This window comes from Chironomus tepperi, unplaced genomic scaffold (assembly GCF_022539635.2).
Source record: "Chironomus tepperi strain 1889 unplaced genomic scaffold, CSIRO-AGI_Ctep_v1 contig_74, whole genome shotgun sequence".
Taxonomy (NCBI): Eukaryota; Metazoa; Arthropoda; class Insecta; order Diptera; family Chironomidae; genus Chironomus; species Chironomus tepperi.
The window spans coordinates 586,654-602,184 of record NW_027226196.1 but is presented as its reverse complement, the minus strand read 5'-3'; the positions used below and the strand labels follow the sequence as shown (position 1 = coordinate 602,184).

At 32.9% G+C, this 15,531-nt stretch overlaps 1 protein-coding gene across 4 annotated transcripts in view; it reads right to left on the bottom strand.

The window, feature by feature from the left end:
- Positions 1 to 1,187: 1,187 nt before the first annotated feature.
- The window catches only part of Shab (Shaker cognate b), a 151,671-nt gene continuing 137,327 nt past the window's right edge, over positions 1,188 to 15,531 (bottom strand). For all 4 annotated transcript variants that reach the window (XM_070653959.1, XM_070653960.1, XM_070653961.1 and 1 more), the window contains 4 exons: positions 4,793 to 5,900; positions 4,540 to 4,676; positions 3,932 to 4,196; positions 1,188 to 2,975 (listed from right to left, as the gene is read on the bottom strand). In XM_070653959.1, coding sequence (XP_070510060.1) covers positions 2,797 to 2,975; positions 3,932 to 4,196; positions 4,540 to 4,676; positions 4,793 to 5,900 — 1,689 coding nt within the window. In that variant the 3' untranslated portion in view covers positions 1,188 to 2,796. The remainder of the gene's footprint in view (positions 2,976 to 3,931; positions 4,197 to 4,539; positions 4,677 to 4,792; positions 5,901 to 15,531) is intronic.

Below are 15,531 nucleotides of genomic sequence, written 5' to 3'. Positions count from 1 at the left end.
TAAAAATCTATAGCAAATCCATGCTGCATCCTGCTCTATAAATTATTTTTGCATCCCAAACCTAATAATTGAGTATTGTATTGAGTTTAAAATTGAGTTTTTTGTCTCTTTTCAGTAATGTTTTTCTAATTCATTTTTAGATTCTTTTTTGCATACAAAAAATGAAGAAAAATTTATAAAATAAATTGATAATTTTTATTACTTTTTTTTGTTAAAAATGTTTCATTACTCATTAAATTGTCGAATGATTATTCATTTTTTTTGTTCAAAAAATTGTTTCCTTATTGCTTCGTATATATGTTAGGTTTATCGATATTTTTTTATTTACTTATAATCACTTATTCTTATAAAATTTTTACTTTTTTTTTTATATATATTTCTTCATTTATTAATTTACCGAGAGGGACGAGTAAAAATTTTTATATTTTTTTTTTTCCTATTTTGTAGCATCAAAAATTTTCCTTAGTTAATTCGTATAATGAAGTGGAAAATAATGATAGAAGGATATTGAACCAATTCATGTTAAATTTATTATGCTATGTGAAATTTTACTCTTTTTTTTTTGTTCGCGTCTAGTTAAGCTTGAGATTAAATCTTATGCTTTAAATGTTGTCAATTTTTGTTTATACTTTTGTAGGTATTTTTTTTGGTAACTATCTGAGCTTTTTTGATTTTTCGCTTTTTCAAATAGTTCAACCTTATTCGATTCGTAATTGAAAGCTTGCAAAACTTGCTTTTTACAAAATTAAAAATTTAACGAACTTTTCAAATTTGAAATTAGTTTTTTAAAAATTAACAACTTTAAAAATTTCAACTTTAAATCAAAAATTTGAAATTTAAAAAAAAAATTAAATCTTTTTTAAAAAATTGAAACTTTAACAAAAAACTGCAATTTTAACATAAAATTTAATGAAAATTTTAAACAAATTTCAACAAAATTTTAACGAAAAATTTTAAACTTTTTATATAATCTTGAATACATAACCTTGAAATTTAAATTAAAAAATTACAAAAAATTTGAATTTTTAACGATTTTTTGAAAATTTAACAAAAGTTTGACAGATTATTCAAAATTTTAACAAAAAATTTGAAATTTAAAAATTAAAAATTTAACGGTTCTTAGAAATTTGAATTTCAAAAGTTTCGAAATTTCAAAACGAATGAAAATTCAAATTTTAAAATGACCGTTAAAATTCTAAAATTCAAAAATCATCAAATAAAAACTAAATGTCTTAAAATCCATAAAAAAATCAACAAAAAAATGTCTTCTAAAAGTGCTACTAAGTCTTAATGACAGCATGTTCTACTTCCATTCCTTCATTTTATGCATAATAGTTTTCTAATCTGATTTGGCACTTATACCAAATACTAAGCTGGTAATGAGACGATTTAATGATTCATTCTTAGCAGCAGTAATAAAGTTTGATATTCGCATAAAAATGTGATTTTTTAGATTTTTTTTGTGTGCTTTTTTGCTCGAATGCTTTCGAAAAAATGGCTTTTAAGCGATTTTAAAAACGATATTTTTTTTTGTTTAGCAAATAAGCATTCTTAAGTCTTATAAAGAGATGTTTTTTAAGGTATCAAAGGCAAAATGAATGACTTTATTTCAAGTTGTTTAGCTAAAATTCAATGCAAGAATTTCAAGATTTTTGCACATTTTTTTGGATGGAAATTAAAATTTAATTACATTTATTTTCACACTTATTTTTTTGGTATCAAAATTGCAGATTATTCTCAATCTATTAAGGCTTCAAGGTTAGATTAATGAATATTTTTTCAAATTTATTAAAATTAATTTTTTAACGGAAAATTTGAAATTTTGAATCTTTTTTTTGCAAACGCTCAGCTTTAAAATCACGTGGTTTTGTTGATATTCAAAAATTCAGGCAAAATTGGCATTTCTAGTATGAATTAGGATTCATTTTGTTAAATAAATTCTAAATTGAATGGAATTAAGTTGAAATTTAGGAACTTTTGGAGGAAATTAGTCAAAATATTGCAAATTTTATCAAAAATTGGAATTTTCTACCGCTCAGCTTTAAGAAAGTAAGGCAAAAATTGTGGAAATCGAGGAAAATTCGAGAAAATCTAGTGAAAAATTTCCTCATAAGCTTTATTAACTATTTTATTATGCATGATAATGAAAGCAATTTATCAAATTCTGGTTTCACGCTCAGCTTAACGCTAGTTCAGCTCATTAGGCATAAACAAAAGGAAAATATACAAAAAAATTTATGAAATTCGCAAAAATCCACAGCAAATCTCTTGCATGAAATTAAAGCAACAACGACTCATTCTGCCTTGATTATTCAATTGTTAGAATTTTTCATGTCTGTGTCTTTTTATTTGAATTTTATTTATAATATTTATAATTTGTTTTTGTTTTTTTCATTAAATCTATAAAAAAAAGAAAAATTTATGAAATTCATTATGTAGTTTTTATGTATAATTAGGGGGCAATTTATCAATTTCGTGACTAGAACATTTTCATTCATAATTTCTGCTTTTTTTTGCATCATGCCTTAATTATTAATTAACTTACTTACTCACTTACTTAAATAATGACTTTGTGTGTGTTTTTCAATATTAATATTTACATAATTCTATTATAAGTTGAGGGGACATATGGTGGGGGTTGGGGGGAGTAATTGTTGCATTAAAAATAATTTTTAATTTATTAAAATATTCTTACTTGGCATTAAAAATCGGTGTGGTTGTAGATTTTAATTATAATATATATATATAGAGATTTCTTTTCTTTTTTTTTCATATATTTTTTTTTTATATATTTTACTATGTTGATGTTCCACTTCCTGTATAAGTAGAAGAATTGTGATGCTTATCTAATATCGATGATGTTGCTATTTGATCGTTACTCGCTTTTATTGTTGATGATGATGATTCGTCTCTATCTCGTTCTCTATCACCTTTTCCGATTAATGGATATGTTGTTGAGTATGCATTGTCTGAATCTAAATGGAAAGAGATTATTATCAATAATTGGTATAGTTTACTGTCATTTTGAAGCAGTGGTGGGCAACATTTTGTTTTTCTCGGGAAACCTTAGAAGTGAGCCCCGACCAAAACCGTACACGATATACGGTTTTTGGCATTTACAAGAATTTTTGACGACACACAGATTGTCCACCACTGTTTTAAGGTATTGAGGAGGTTTTTGGTATCAAAAATTGAATTTAGTCTTCTAGAACTCTTTTCTTAGATACAGCCTGGTAACCTCAAGTTAGAACTTATCTAGGGTACTCTCTTAAATTGAGTTCCTTGTAAATGTCCTGCCCAGAAAGCAAACGACTTTAAAACCCTCCGATCTCCATGAATTCCAGGTTCAGATCAGACTTACGTCTGTCTGGGGCAGATTTTCACCTCTTTTACGTCGTATGCCTTCTGGGTTGAGTTTATCTTAGTCATAGTAGCGTATATGACCATGATTTCCTAATTAAATCTGTTCTAGAGCTCTCAAGGGTACTTAAAAAATCTTTTCTGGGGTTGATTACTCCTGTACTGATTAGGTGCTTCACATGTTTACTATTTTACCCTACTGAGTTTACCTATACATTGATCAAGTGATGCGTTAATACAGAACCGTATCTGAGGCTTATGAAAGTTGAGGGAGATGGGCGTTTACCCTACTTCTTTGTCAGAATTTATCACTTTGCTAATGTTTTTCGAGACAAAAATACCAAAAATCCCAAAAATCCCAAAACTCCTAAATATTTTAGTTCTGAACAAAATATTTCAAAACCTATCCTTGGTTACGCTACATATCATAAGCCGTACCATATCATTACTGGACACTAAGTTTCTATCACCTCTATCTACTCTCTCTGACTACGTTCTTAAGTTGTACCATACCAATACCAGACATTCAACCCTCAACACCAATTCTCTACAATATCACCTTATAACTCACCTAAACTACTTTCCCGTGTACCTGAATCAAGTCGTCCATGTGCATCGCTCAGCGTCGTACCACCAAATCCCAATCCACGTTGTAGTGTTGGTTTCGTTTGACGCATCATTGTCTCATCCTGTTGTCGTGGTGTCTGAAATTTTGTACGGCCAAAAGACGCTGGTGTTGAACGTTGATGTACGAGACGTTGATGACGCTGGTGACTAAGTTGTGGTGAAATTGATTTATGAACTGTATTCGGTGAAAATTCGAGATTTCCATCAGCCTGCCGGAGGTGTATGAAATACAGAATTTTTAAAGGTTAGAATTGTGAGGTAATGGAGTGGAAAAGGTTGTGTTTGAATTTTGTTTTTGACAGTCAGTTGGGAGTTAAAGATGACGGATGACTTTTGAGTATTTTACCTCGTTTTTTATAATTTATAATTCGATTAGGATTATAAGTGAGGTATCCGGGGGAGCTACCCGAGTATCACAATTCAGAAAATCGATCCAAAACCCGACATCAAGCCAGCATGACTCTGAATTGATGCCAGATCCAGTTTAAATACAGTAAATTACTAGATTTTGGATCAACTGACGGATTTGAGCCATTTAGGGGTCATACTTACAGGTATTACACTAATATCGCTAACGCCCGATCCTGTATCACTTAAAAGCCTCTCGCTTTCAGGATCTGAACCTAAACGTGCATCGGCCTTATTTTTTAGAATTGATTTTGAACGTTTGTGCGTTTCGCCTGAGCCATCTGTATCAGACATGGTGAGAAAGCATAAAAATAGGAATGAGTCAGATCATTCATCATGTTACAAGCATAATAAAAATATCAGTTCCAACACCAACATAAAATTAAGATTTACATACCTTTTGAGCCCATCGACTGAAGCCCAAAAAGATGTTGATTAATGAGCTGCTTTGTAGCAGTTGTAATAATTTTGCTTGGCATAAAGGAAGCTCTACGATTCTTTTTTGTATTGCTGTTGCCGCTGTTAATATTGGCATTTAATGATTCGACGCCACTCTCCTCACTACCGGCGCCATCATCAAATCGAGTTTTGAACTTATTATTAGAATTGTTGCTGTAATTTTGTTGTTGTTGTTGTTGCTGCTGTTGCATTTGTTGTTGTTGCTGAAATCTCGTTTTTCTATGTTTTGGCACGGGTGTTTCATTTAAACTTACACGACTACCACGATCATTTGTGAATGTCTTATATTGATCCTCAATTGGACTTGCCGCAAGACTTCTTAATGCCGTATCACCAGATGTACTCTTCTTAACTTGTCCACCAGATACACTTAAACTACTATCTACGATAATGTTAACTGGACCGCTATGCAAACTTCCACCCCGCATAAAATTTGCATTATTTGGTTGCATTGATGAACTAAAGTAAAGAGTATCGGCATCAATCATGTCGAAATCACAGAGATTATTATAATCATCATCCGGTGCTGTCGTAAGATCACCTTGTGATAAAAATGGATGTGTTTGACAGCTCATAAATGTATCGGTACTATCGACACTCGCGAGATCTGCATTTGTGCTATTATGCACATTATAATTTTGATTTAATATCAAATTGGAACTTGTTATGTTGTCTTTATTATCCTTATTACTATTTGAATTTCTAAAATTACTTTTGTTGATGTTATTATTCGATGTGGGATTGGAAGTGACAGCCATAGCGCTACTACTGTATTTACTATTTAAATTTGAATTATTTTCACATGTCGGATTAACCGTTGGTATTGTACGAATGGCTATACCATCAATTGATGGAAATGTAAATTTATTTGGTCCAACAATTTGTTCGGGTGGTGTTACAAAGTTACCACTCGATTTCGTGCTACCGTGACATAAATTTAGGATATTCATTGCTTTTGCCATTCGCATTTCCATACAAATGCTTTTGTTAACATCCGATGTGTTGAGGGGCATTAGACCTTCTGCATCAATGCATTCTTTATAATCCTGTTTGAGTTTTTTTTTGGAGAATTAGAAATAAATTGTGAAAATTTATTAGAAAATGTGCTTAAAATGTTAAAAATTGATTTTTTTTTTGTTGAAGCTTAAATGTTTTGGAATTGTTGAACTGAATTTTTATTGGAACTATTTTTAATGATTTTATTACTCAAAATTTGATAGATTGTTTTGTATTTCAGTTGGGAATGTATCTAGTCATACTATAGCCGGCTGAATGATGCATTAATGATATAGACTAGACCATGAGAATTAGAGCCTGTACACACATATTTGAAGTAGGTATGCGCTATTGCTTCAATAGGAATATAGTAATAAGAATCCCAAGTGACATGATATTGACAAATTTCGGTTGTCGCCAAAAAAATGGACCAAAAATACATGTCATGATGTCCTCAGAGTATCTACATGTCTGAATAGTACAAATCGATTAATGGATCCAAAATTCGGCACCATGGAAATGTGACTTTGGCATGATTCGAATTCAAATAGAATCCGGTTCCAATTCAGAGTCACACCTACTTGTTTTCTGGATTTTCGATCGATTAACGACTTTTAGTATTCGGGATGCCTTGCTGTTAATACGGTGACTAAGTGGTGTCGTATCGACAACGTTGTGTTTTTTGATAAAAGAAGCAGGACCTTAGGTTGTTGGTAGAAGACACCATCATCATTGAAACTGTGGCAGAGCTCAAAGTTTACTCGATTTCATACAAAACTCAAGTCAACTTTGGGTTCTGGCACAGATTTAATGATGAGGGTTTCTTTTACCATCAATCCAAGATCCTGATCCTTGTATTAAACAAGCGAGAGCTCAAAGTCGACACGACTTCATACAAAGCTCAAGTTGACTCTGATCTGTGCCATTGCTTCGTTTCCAAAATTGACTCAATTGAACCCTCTTAGGTAAACTAGTAAGGAACTCAAAATAAGGGCTAAAATGAATCCCAATCAAATCCACCAAATACCCCAATTTTCAGTTCACAAAAATAATCAGTTCCAATTAAAAAATTGTTCAACAATTCCATAACAGCAAGTAATAGCTTAAATATCACTCAATTATGGGGAATAAAAAAAATTAAAGAAAATAACCAACAGAAAAAGTTAATTAAATAATGTTTCTCTCAAGTATGCAATTACAAACAATTTAAAAAGCTGGTTGGTTAATGAAAACACCAAACACATCACATAAATTCACAGTCTGAGATGAAGCCAAAAGAAGAACAAAAAAATAAAAGTTTAACAAAAAAAATTTCCAACCAAGATAATTTCCAAATTAACAAAAGCGCAGCTTGAGATAAACACAATTTACATTTTTATATACAATTTTTTGGAAGCATAGTAAGGAATTGTGAATTACAAATAATCAACAAGAAGATCACATTCTATCATGCTGTGTATATATGCTATGTGTTTCAATCATTCATGCAAGTAAAGAGCATGTTGACATGCCATCAACATTTACATTGTGGATGATGAGAGTAAAGACATTACGAATGATGTTGGGGGTTGGAGAGGGGTTGAGGGAGTTTGGTTGAGCATACAACTTTAACATTTTGTGTCAGTGATGGGCAACCTTTGTTCTGTGACACGCAAGAGTACCATCGAATGCTTTTATAAATGGCATGAACCGCATACTGGCACTGATAAGAGTAAAGACATTACAGAAGGTTTAGGATGATAGTGGAGGGGTGAAGGAAGTGAGGTCATCTTGCCAGTAATGGGCAACTTGTGTTCCGCGGTACACTACTGCGTCTTTGGAACTGCCATGAACCGCATGCCGTGTGAAGTTTCGGTAATGAACTACTAACATGCTGTTGGGGAGTTGTGGAGGGGTTAAGGGATGGGGTTGAGTATACAACTTCAACATCCTATGCCAGTATTGGGTACCCTGTGTTCCGCGGCACACTAGTGTACCGTCAAATGCTTTTGAAAATGCCACGAACCAAAAACCTTGTCCAGTTCACGTCGTGGCTTATCACGACAAGAGCAAGGTGTGTCGTGATACAAAGTGTGCCATGGCACCAAAAAAGGTTGTCCACCACTGCTTCATGCCATAAAAATTGTTCATTTTCTTTTTTTTTTCAGAAATAGTTTTAACTTTTTTAAGCTCCACATGACAATATAATTGGTAGAAAATTGCACTCATGTTCGAGGGTAATGGAAACAATGAAAATGCAATGATGATAACGTCTGATGAGAGTGACTGAAGAGACTTCATGCCACAAAACAGCAAAATTGACAATGACCAACATGACTGTTACAATAGCTTTTATGGTTTCGTAATTAAATGATGTGCTGAAGAGTGTTTAACAATTTTCTACTTTATCTCTCCCCTGCTGCTATGTCTGATTTTAAATTGTGTGTAATTTCAAGTGTACTGAGATCCTTAAAATTGTCTTCTTCTTTTTATACATGTGGTGAATAATTTTATGAAGAGAGTTATTAGAAATTTTAATTGAAGTAGCTTTAAGAGATTCTTCAAGGAATTTGTATGTGTCTGGATGTGGGATGCTCTCTAATGAATTTAAATGAATGCTTACATGCAGGAGATAAATTTTTATTTGCAATCAGTGCTGTGAATAATTTACAGTAAATTGTTTGAATTTTCTATATTTTTTAGTGCTACATTTAAGTTTTGTGATTGTGAATATTTTAAGGGAATTAATTTTGAGAATTTAATAGGATTTTGAACCAGAATTGGCAGGACTTTAGGATTACAGACTCTTGAACTCCAAAAAGGAACTTCCGCTGTAGTCCTGTCAACTCTGTCTTAAACATGCTTTCTTTTTGTCGACTGACACAGTTTCCTGCTGCAATTAGCAAGTTGACCGGAATAGGAGTAGATGCATATATTGTCAAGTATAAGTAGATGTCATCAGGTCAGTGCAGAACTCGAACTCGCAGCCGAAGTTGACTCGATGTGAAATTAAAGTCAACTTGATTCAAATCTTGACTTGCTTCTAGGGGTCCGAATGACAACTATCACTGTAGCTACAAGGATTCGTTAAAGGTAATTACCGGTAATATGTAAAACCGTTACCGTTGCAGTTATATGGATTATAAGAGCAAAACGGTAACTTTAATTTTCCAATACAGAATTTCACTTCTGAAGAAATTCAAATAGCTTAAGAGCAGCCATTTATTTTTTTGCTTCACATCCAACCCTAAACACGATATTTTAAGGAGTCATTTTTCATTTGTTATCACTCGGGACATGTGGATATTTCCATAAACAATTTATTAATGATGTTCAATATCCAATACTGCAAAATTTCAAAGTCAAATGTAATTTTTGATCAAAAATCCCTTCAACTGTCTGATTTCCACAACTCATGTCACATTTAATCACAGTGAGATTGGCTATTTTAAACAATTTCATTTTACAACATTTAAATGTATATTGCTTATTTTTGAATTTTTTATAGAAACAGCATTCGAAAGTATTGTCACATTACTTCCAAATCAGTCAACATGTATGCTACATCCTGAAGCAAGGGCTTTATTTATTTGAAATATTCACAGTAGATGACAGATGATTGAGACAAGGTAAACTTCCCAGGTGGTACAACTGACCGTTAATATCGGTCATCTGTTAAAATGGTTCCGATTGCAGAAAGTAAAGTAGTAAAAGTTGGAAATGTTCAATAGTGGTTAACTTTTGGAATCGTTTTACAAGGATCTTTGTACGGTGCCAGCCTCTAAAAACGCTGCCGATGAATTTTTTTGACCCAAAAAATATTGAAAATTAAGTGACAAAAAATTGAAAATTTATTTTTTAAAATATTCACCGATTCCTTCATGCTGCAGTCAATAATGCTTTACCAGAATTACAATAATGACCTTGATGGGTAATTACAAGTAAATATCAATCACCGTCAAATCCCGAATTATGCCAAGAACTTTCTTACCTCCTTTACTGCTTCAATACTTTCCGATCAAGTCCATTCCTTATTGGCATACGCTAATGGAAAATTCAAATGCATTCGCACGAAGCTCTTTTATTTGCAATTATAGAAGAATGACCTTCTATCAGGATTGCCATTGGAAGGACAAATAAATTGAATTGTGATGGAACTTATAAGGACTCATGTTACTAGCCAATGCAATTTATATTTGTGAATTCCTGAAGAAGATGTGAAGAAAAATGTCCTAACCCTAGTATCGCCAAAATGGCAAGATTTTGAACGATATTGCCAGAATTCCGTATGCAAGGCAATTGGCCCGTGAACGATTTTTGCCAAGGAAGTAGAAAGTATAGCCTCCCCTACCTCTGAAGACAGCCATATAAGAGCTTTAGAAGAGCCATAAAAGCTTCATAATGGAACCTTAAAAGCTCCTTAACGGAGTCATCTTCATTTGTATCACTCGGGACATAACATACATTCCATATGAAAGAATAACTGATATTAATGATGTTCAAATATTTCATACCCAAAATCCCTGTGGGAAAACCCTTAGTGCCGTTCCACAAAAATCCCTTCAACTTCTGATTTCCACAACTCATGTCAATGTAATCCACAGCTTTGCTTTTTTAAACAATTTCATTTTTCATCACCAAAATGGAATTTTTATTTTATAGCATTATTTTTTATAGAAACAGCATATCGAAAGTATTGTCAATTACTTCCATCACTCAACATGATATGCTACATGAAGCAAATAGAAAAATTCACAGCAGATGTCGATGATTGAACAATAAACTTTCCATTGTCACAACTGGTCGTTACATATGCATCTGTGAAAATGGTTCCGATTGCCAGGAAATAAAAAATAACAGTTGGAAATGTTCAATATGGTGAAACGGAATCGGAATCAGAGGATATAGTTGTCGGTATGCAGGAAAAGCTGTCGTTGAATTATTTTTGAGCTTTTTTACCCCAAAAAATATTGAAAATTAAAACAAAAATTGAAAATTTATTCAAAAATTTCACCGCATTCCTTCATGCTGCATCAATAATGCTTTAACCCAGCAAACAATAATGACTCTTGATGGGTTTGGTTCAAGCAAAAAAAGCAATCATGTAATTGTGTATTTCATGCCAAGAACTTTCTTATTCCTCCTTTACTGCATTCATTAGTTTCCATCAAGTCCATTCCTTATTGGCATTCGTAATGGAAAATTTTTATGCAATCGCACGAAAAGAAAAGGAATTTTTTTTTCAATCAAGAAGAAATCCTTCATCAGGATTGCATTGGAAGGATTTCAATTAAATTGAATTGTGAGGCTCTTGTAAGGAATCATGTTACTCATATCAATCAATTTATATTTGTGAACGTAGAAGAAGAATGGAAGAAAAATGTCCTAAATGGATTTACGATTCATTTAAATTCTGGCAATGAAGATTCAACAAATATCGTGTCTTAGTCATGTAGATTGAAGAATTATGATGATTTTGATGCTATTTATACAATTCTGTGATGAGAGATCGTTTAGATATTATGGAATTTGTATCTATAGCTTCTTCCCGAGTGATATAAAAGAAGAAGGCTCCAGCAAGGAGCTTTTAAGGTTTAAGCTCCGCTAAACCTTCTCCTTAGAGTGCAAATAGAGGCGACTTCGATTTTGTGTTTATAAAGGAGGTTAAGCGGAGCCTTAAAGCTCAATGTCGGAGCTTTCTTCATTTGTGTCACTCTGGCATATGATGCACAAGCAGTAGCTGAAGTTTGTAGCACTCAATTGATTAATCTTATGGAATTCCTTACTGTTAAATCATTGAAATGCATAATTAAGCCATTTAATCAAGCAAGTTAAATCAAAATCAGGTCTGAAACTCGAAAATAGAAGTGAAGTCCACACCTGTGGATGATTTCTCCGGTGGTGATACGGTACAGGAGTAAGCTGTCGCTAGAGACAGTATTGTCCTTAGTATTAGTAATTGGGAGACATAAGCAAGCGATAGAGTCAGTTAGAAGCCAACTGATTAAGGCCATGACTCACAATTGATCTATTTCTTCAGCGAATTGAGTAAGTAATGCCCGGTACGGTACGGAACAGGAGAAATCGGCCCCTGGATTAATACAAAAATTCCCATTCAAAATCCCAAAAATTTTGATAAATGGCGATTTTGGAAGCATCAAAATTGGTTTTTTCATAAATCACAAAAAATTTTATATTTTACAATTTTAACCTCAAGAAAACTTTTCAAATTGATTTATTATCCCCTGGGAAATCTCTTAATCTCTTAACAAAGAGCAGTAAATAACTGGAATATGTAAACACATTGAAAGTCACACACAGAGCAGACAGAGGAAATAAAAGAGAAAGAAATAAATCCATTTGTATTTAAATACATCAAATCAAGTTTAAATCCCCAAAGACGTAGGAAAACACAGATGAATCTTAATGAGAGAGAAGAGGAGGAAATAAAGAAAAGAAAGAATTTTCTGTCGGAACAAAATTGTCTTCTTATTTTGCATGGATATATAGAGTTAATAGTATTTTTGGGAGATTTTAGGGATTCTTGAGATTCTTGAGATTTGGATATTTGCAAAATTTGTAGTCATGTCTATGATTTTGTTATGGTTTCACACACAAACTTATGTTCAGGATGGAATTCCAGTCAGAATTGTCAAATATATCACTTGAATGGCGAGAATGGAGAGGTCATCATTAAGGTACCAGAAACCAGCAATAGATCCTACTTTGCATTCAGCTTAGGGAAGTCATGGTTCACAATTGAAGTGACCAAACAGAATCTTCTCCTGTTCTTCGTTGCTAATAAACTAAACAAGATTTTAAGCCGAAAAAGTCAAGAATAAACTGAAGTAAGCAATGATGTCCCGGATAGGATAATTCGGGTAATCGATCCTTAATTCAACACTAGGCCGGTTTGACTCTGGTAGATTAAAACGGAATTTGACACCAAGTCAGAGTCGTACTGTTTTGGGGTCGGATTTGTGACTTTGGCAGTATTCAGCTTAATCTGGTACTCAGTCAGAGTCACATCGGCCGAATTTTTGATCAATTATTTGAATTGCGCTATTCAGGTGTGGATCAAGAACTGAAAAGCTTGTCCAAAGAGATGACGTCAAACACCTCGCAAATATACACGACTGAACGCCCTCTCCAAAGAACCTACCAAGTGTAATGCTCGTGAGCATGCTCAACTATGATATGTAACCAGTTCATGCTCATTGCCTAATAGGGGTAAAACGACCTAATAGGGGTAAATGCTAGAAAATACCCAAAATATCTCCAAAATTCTAACAGATTCGACCTCCAAGAACCCCAACATGACATTAAGATTAACATACAAAAATAAACTAAAAAAGAAACTTCTTCATTTAATTTCATTCCATCAGTGCATGAATATATGTACATATATAAATTTTTCCAAATGCTCATCGTCTCCTTTCATCCCATCAGAACAGCAAAAGAAAGAAATAGAATCCTCATTTAATCTTTACACTTTTTTTCCCTCTCTTGCCAACTTGAGCTTAAGCACCAAAAAAAAAAAATAGATAAAAAAAGCTCGTAAAAATTTATTTTTGGCATTATGAGAGTGAGGATGAAGAAATAAGCATCAGTAGTTTTGGCATTAAAGGCAACATGTCAATATATATAGTAATGTAATCATATCCACATTTAGTTCCAGCAGATAGATTTGCAAGGTCTTTTTTTTCCGCAAAACAAGTTCGCAATTTGTATTGATTACCGTTGTTTGTTGCTGACTGCTTTACTAAAGGAATTGAATGTCTTAAATCCCATAAATAGTTCGCTTATCTTTCATTTTCTTACTTCCTCCCTCCCCCACTCTTATATTCTCTATCGCTTCTGTTGCTGCTTATATCTTATTTCTTGCTTTTTATGCGAACTTCCGTTCTATTTTTTGTGTGTATGTGCTTCTTATTCGCTTGCTTTTTCTTTTCTTTTGTCCGTCTGTTTATTTATTTTCACTAAAGGATAAGGATCGTTACTTTGTGTTGTTCATATGCCAAGAGTTTTGACATAAAATTTCTGTCTGATATGAAACTTTTAGGGGCCATGTCGATTTTACTGTCTGATTCGCTAATAGCTTGAGTTTATGGGCTTTTGGTGCTCAATTATTGGATGTAGATGGTCGAGGGAAGATGATTGGGGTAAGTGGAGGTTCTCAAACATTCTCGATATTAGAACATGTGATCCGGGTGACACAAATGAAGAAGGCTTTGTCACGGAGCTTTTAAGGAACTTCTAGACTTCTTTTATCAACACTAAATGAAAGCCGGCATGCAAATGACTGCCATATGACATTTACATGTAGGCTGCTTCCTTTAAGTGTTGATAAAAGAGAGTTTCTCGCAGAAAGACTAGCAAAATGTAGCTTTAAGTCATAAAAATTGAGCTTTTAGTCCAAAATTGTAAGTCAATAATTAGAACAAGTGTTTCTATCCTGTAGCAAACCTTGGACTTGACTGGAATTTTATATGAATACGAGTTGTCTTAATTCGACATTTCCAAACAATAGTCAAGTTTATTTTGAGGTCTCAGATAGAGCATACCATATCAGAATATGACAGAAAATCGACTCCAGCCCTTCAGTAAGGATTCGAACAATACAAATTAAGAAGGCTCCATCACGAAGCTACAAACGCTTAGCTAAACTTCTGTTATTAACACCAAATGGAAGCCGTCTCTATATGGAACACAAATGGCAGCCATACGGCACCAAATGGAATCCAAATGGCAGTTATATGGCATTATAAACATCAAATGGAAGCCCATCCATGTGGATGGCATATCCCAGCTTCTGGATTTCACATAGAGGCGGCTTCCATTTAGTGTTAATAATAGATGTTTAATGGACCCTAAATGACAAAGAATATAATTTTATGGCACAGAAATATCCCTACGGTGCCCAAAAACTGTATCTTTCCTTGTTAGGGGAGCCATCAAAGCTCCATTGCAGAGCTTTCCTCATTAACGTCGCTCAGACTAACCAAATACAGTATCTCCAAAACTCGACATTCCCATCCCTAATGCTCATAAAAAAACTTAATCTATATTTGTGTAAATAAAGACGAAAATAAACAATTCATATAAAATACAATTTTTTATGTACAACTATCCACACTGACTTATATAAATACATGTTGATAATCATAAAAGTTAAAGTGAATGAAAAAAGAGCAGAATAAAAAAAATAAATTTAGCTAATGAGAATTTTTTTTTTGTTTTTGCCTTTTTATGTGCTTTTGCGTGTTTGCAGAATTTCCTTGAGTGCATTTTATGACTTGATAAAAGACTTATTTTTTGTTTTTTGTTTAATTTGTCTCAAACTTACTATTTTTATACTTAATTGAAATATATGGACATGTGTGTGTTTGTATAATGGGTCGAAATTTATCATCATGGTCATCAAACAAATAAGGGGATCGTTCGGCAGTTACGTAATTGTCAATTTAGCATTTTTAGACCCCTTCTCCATTTTGTGAACCAAAATTAAGAATCCTCAACAAGAATTTAAACCCTACTCAAGTGTTACGTAATTTCCGAACGTTCCCCAAACATTAAATGACACAAAAACAGTTTTGTTTATGGAAGGCTTTAATGGAAAAGAAGGAAAATGCTAGAAATGTGAAATGAAGATAAATTGATTGACTTAAGATAATGAAAAGGATAATAAAGTAATAATAATAT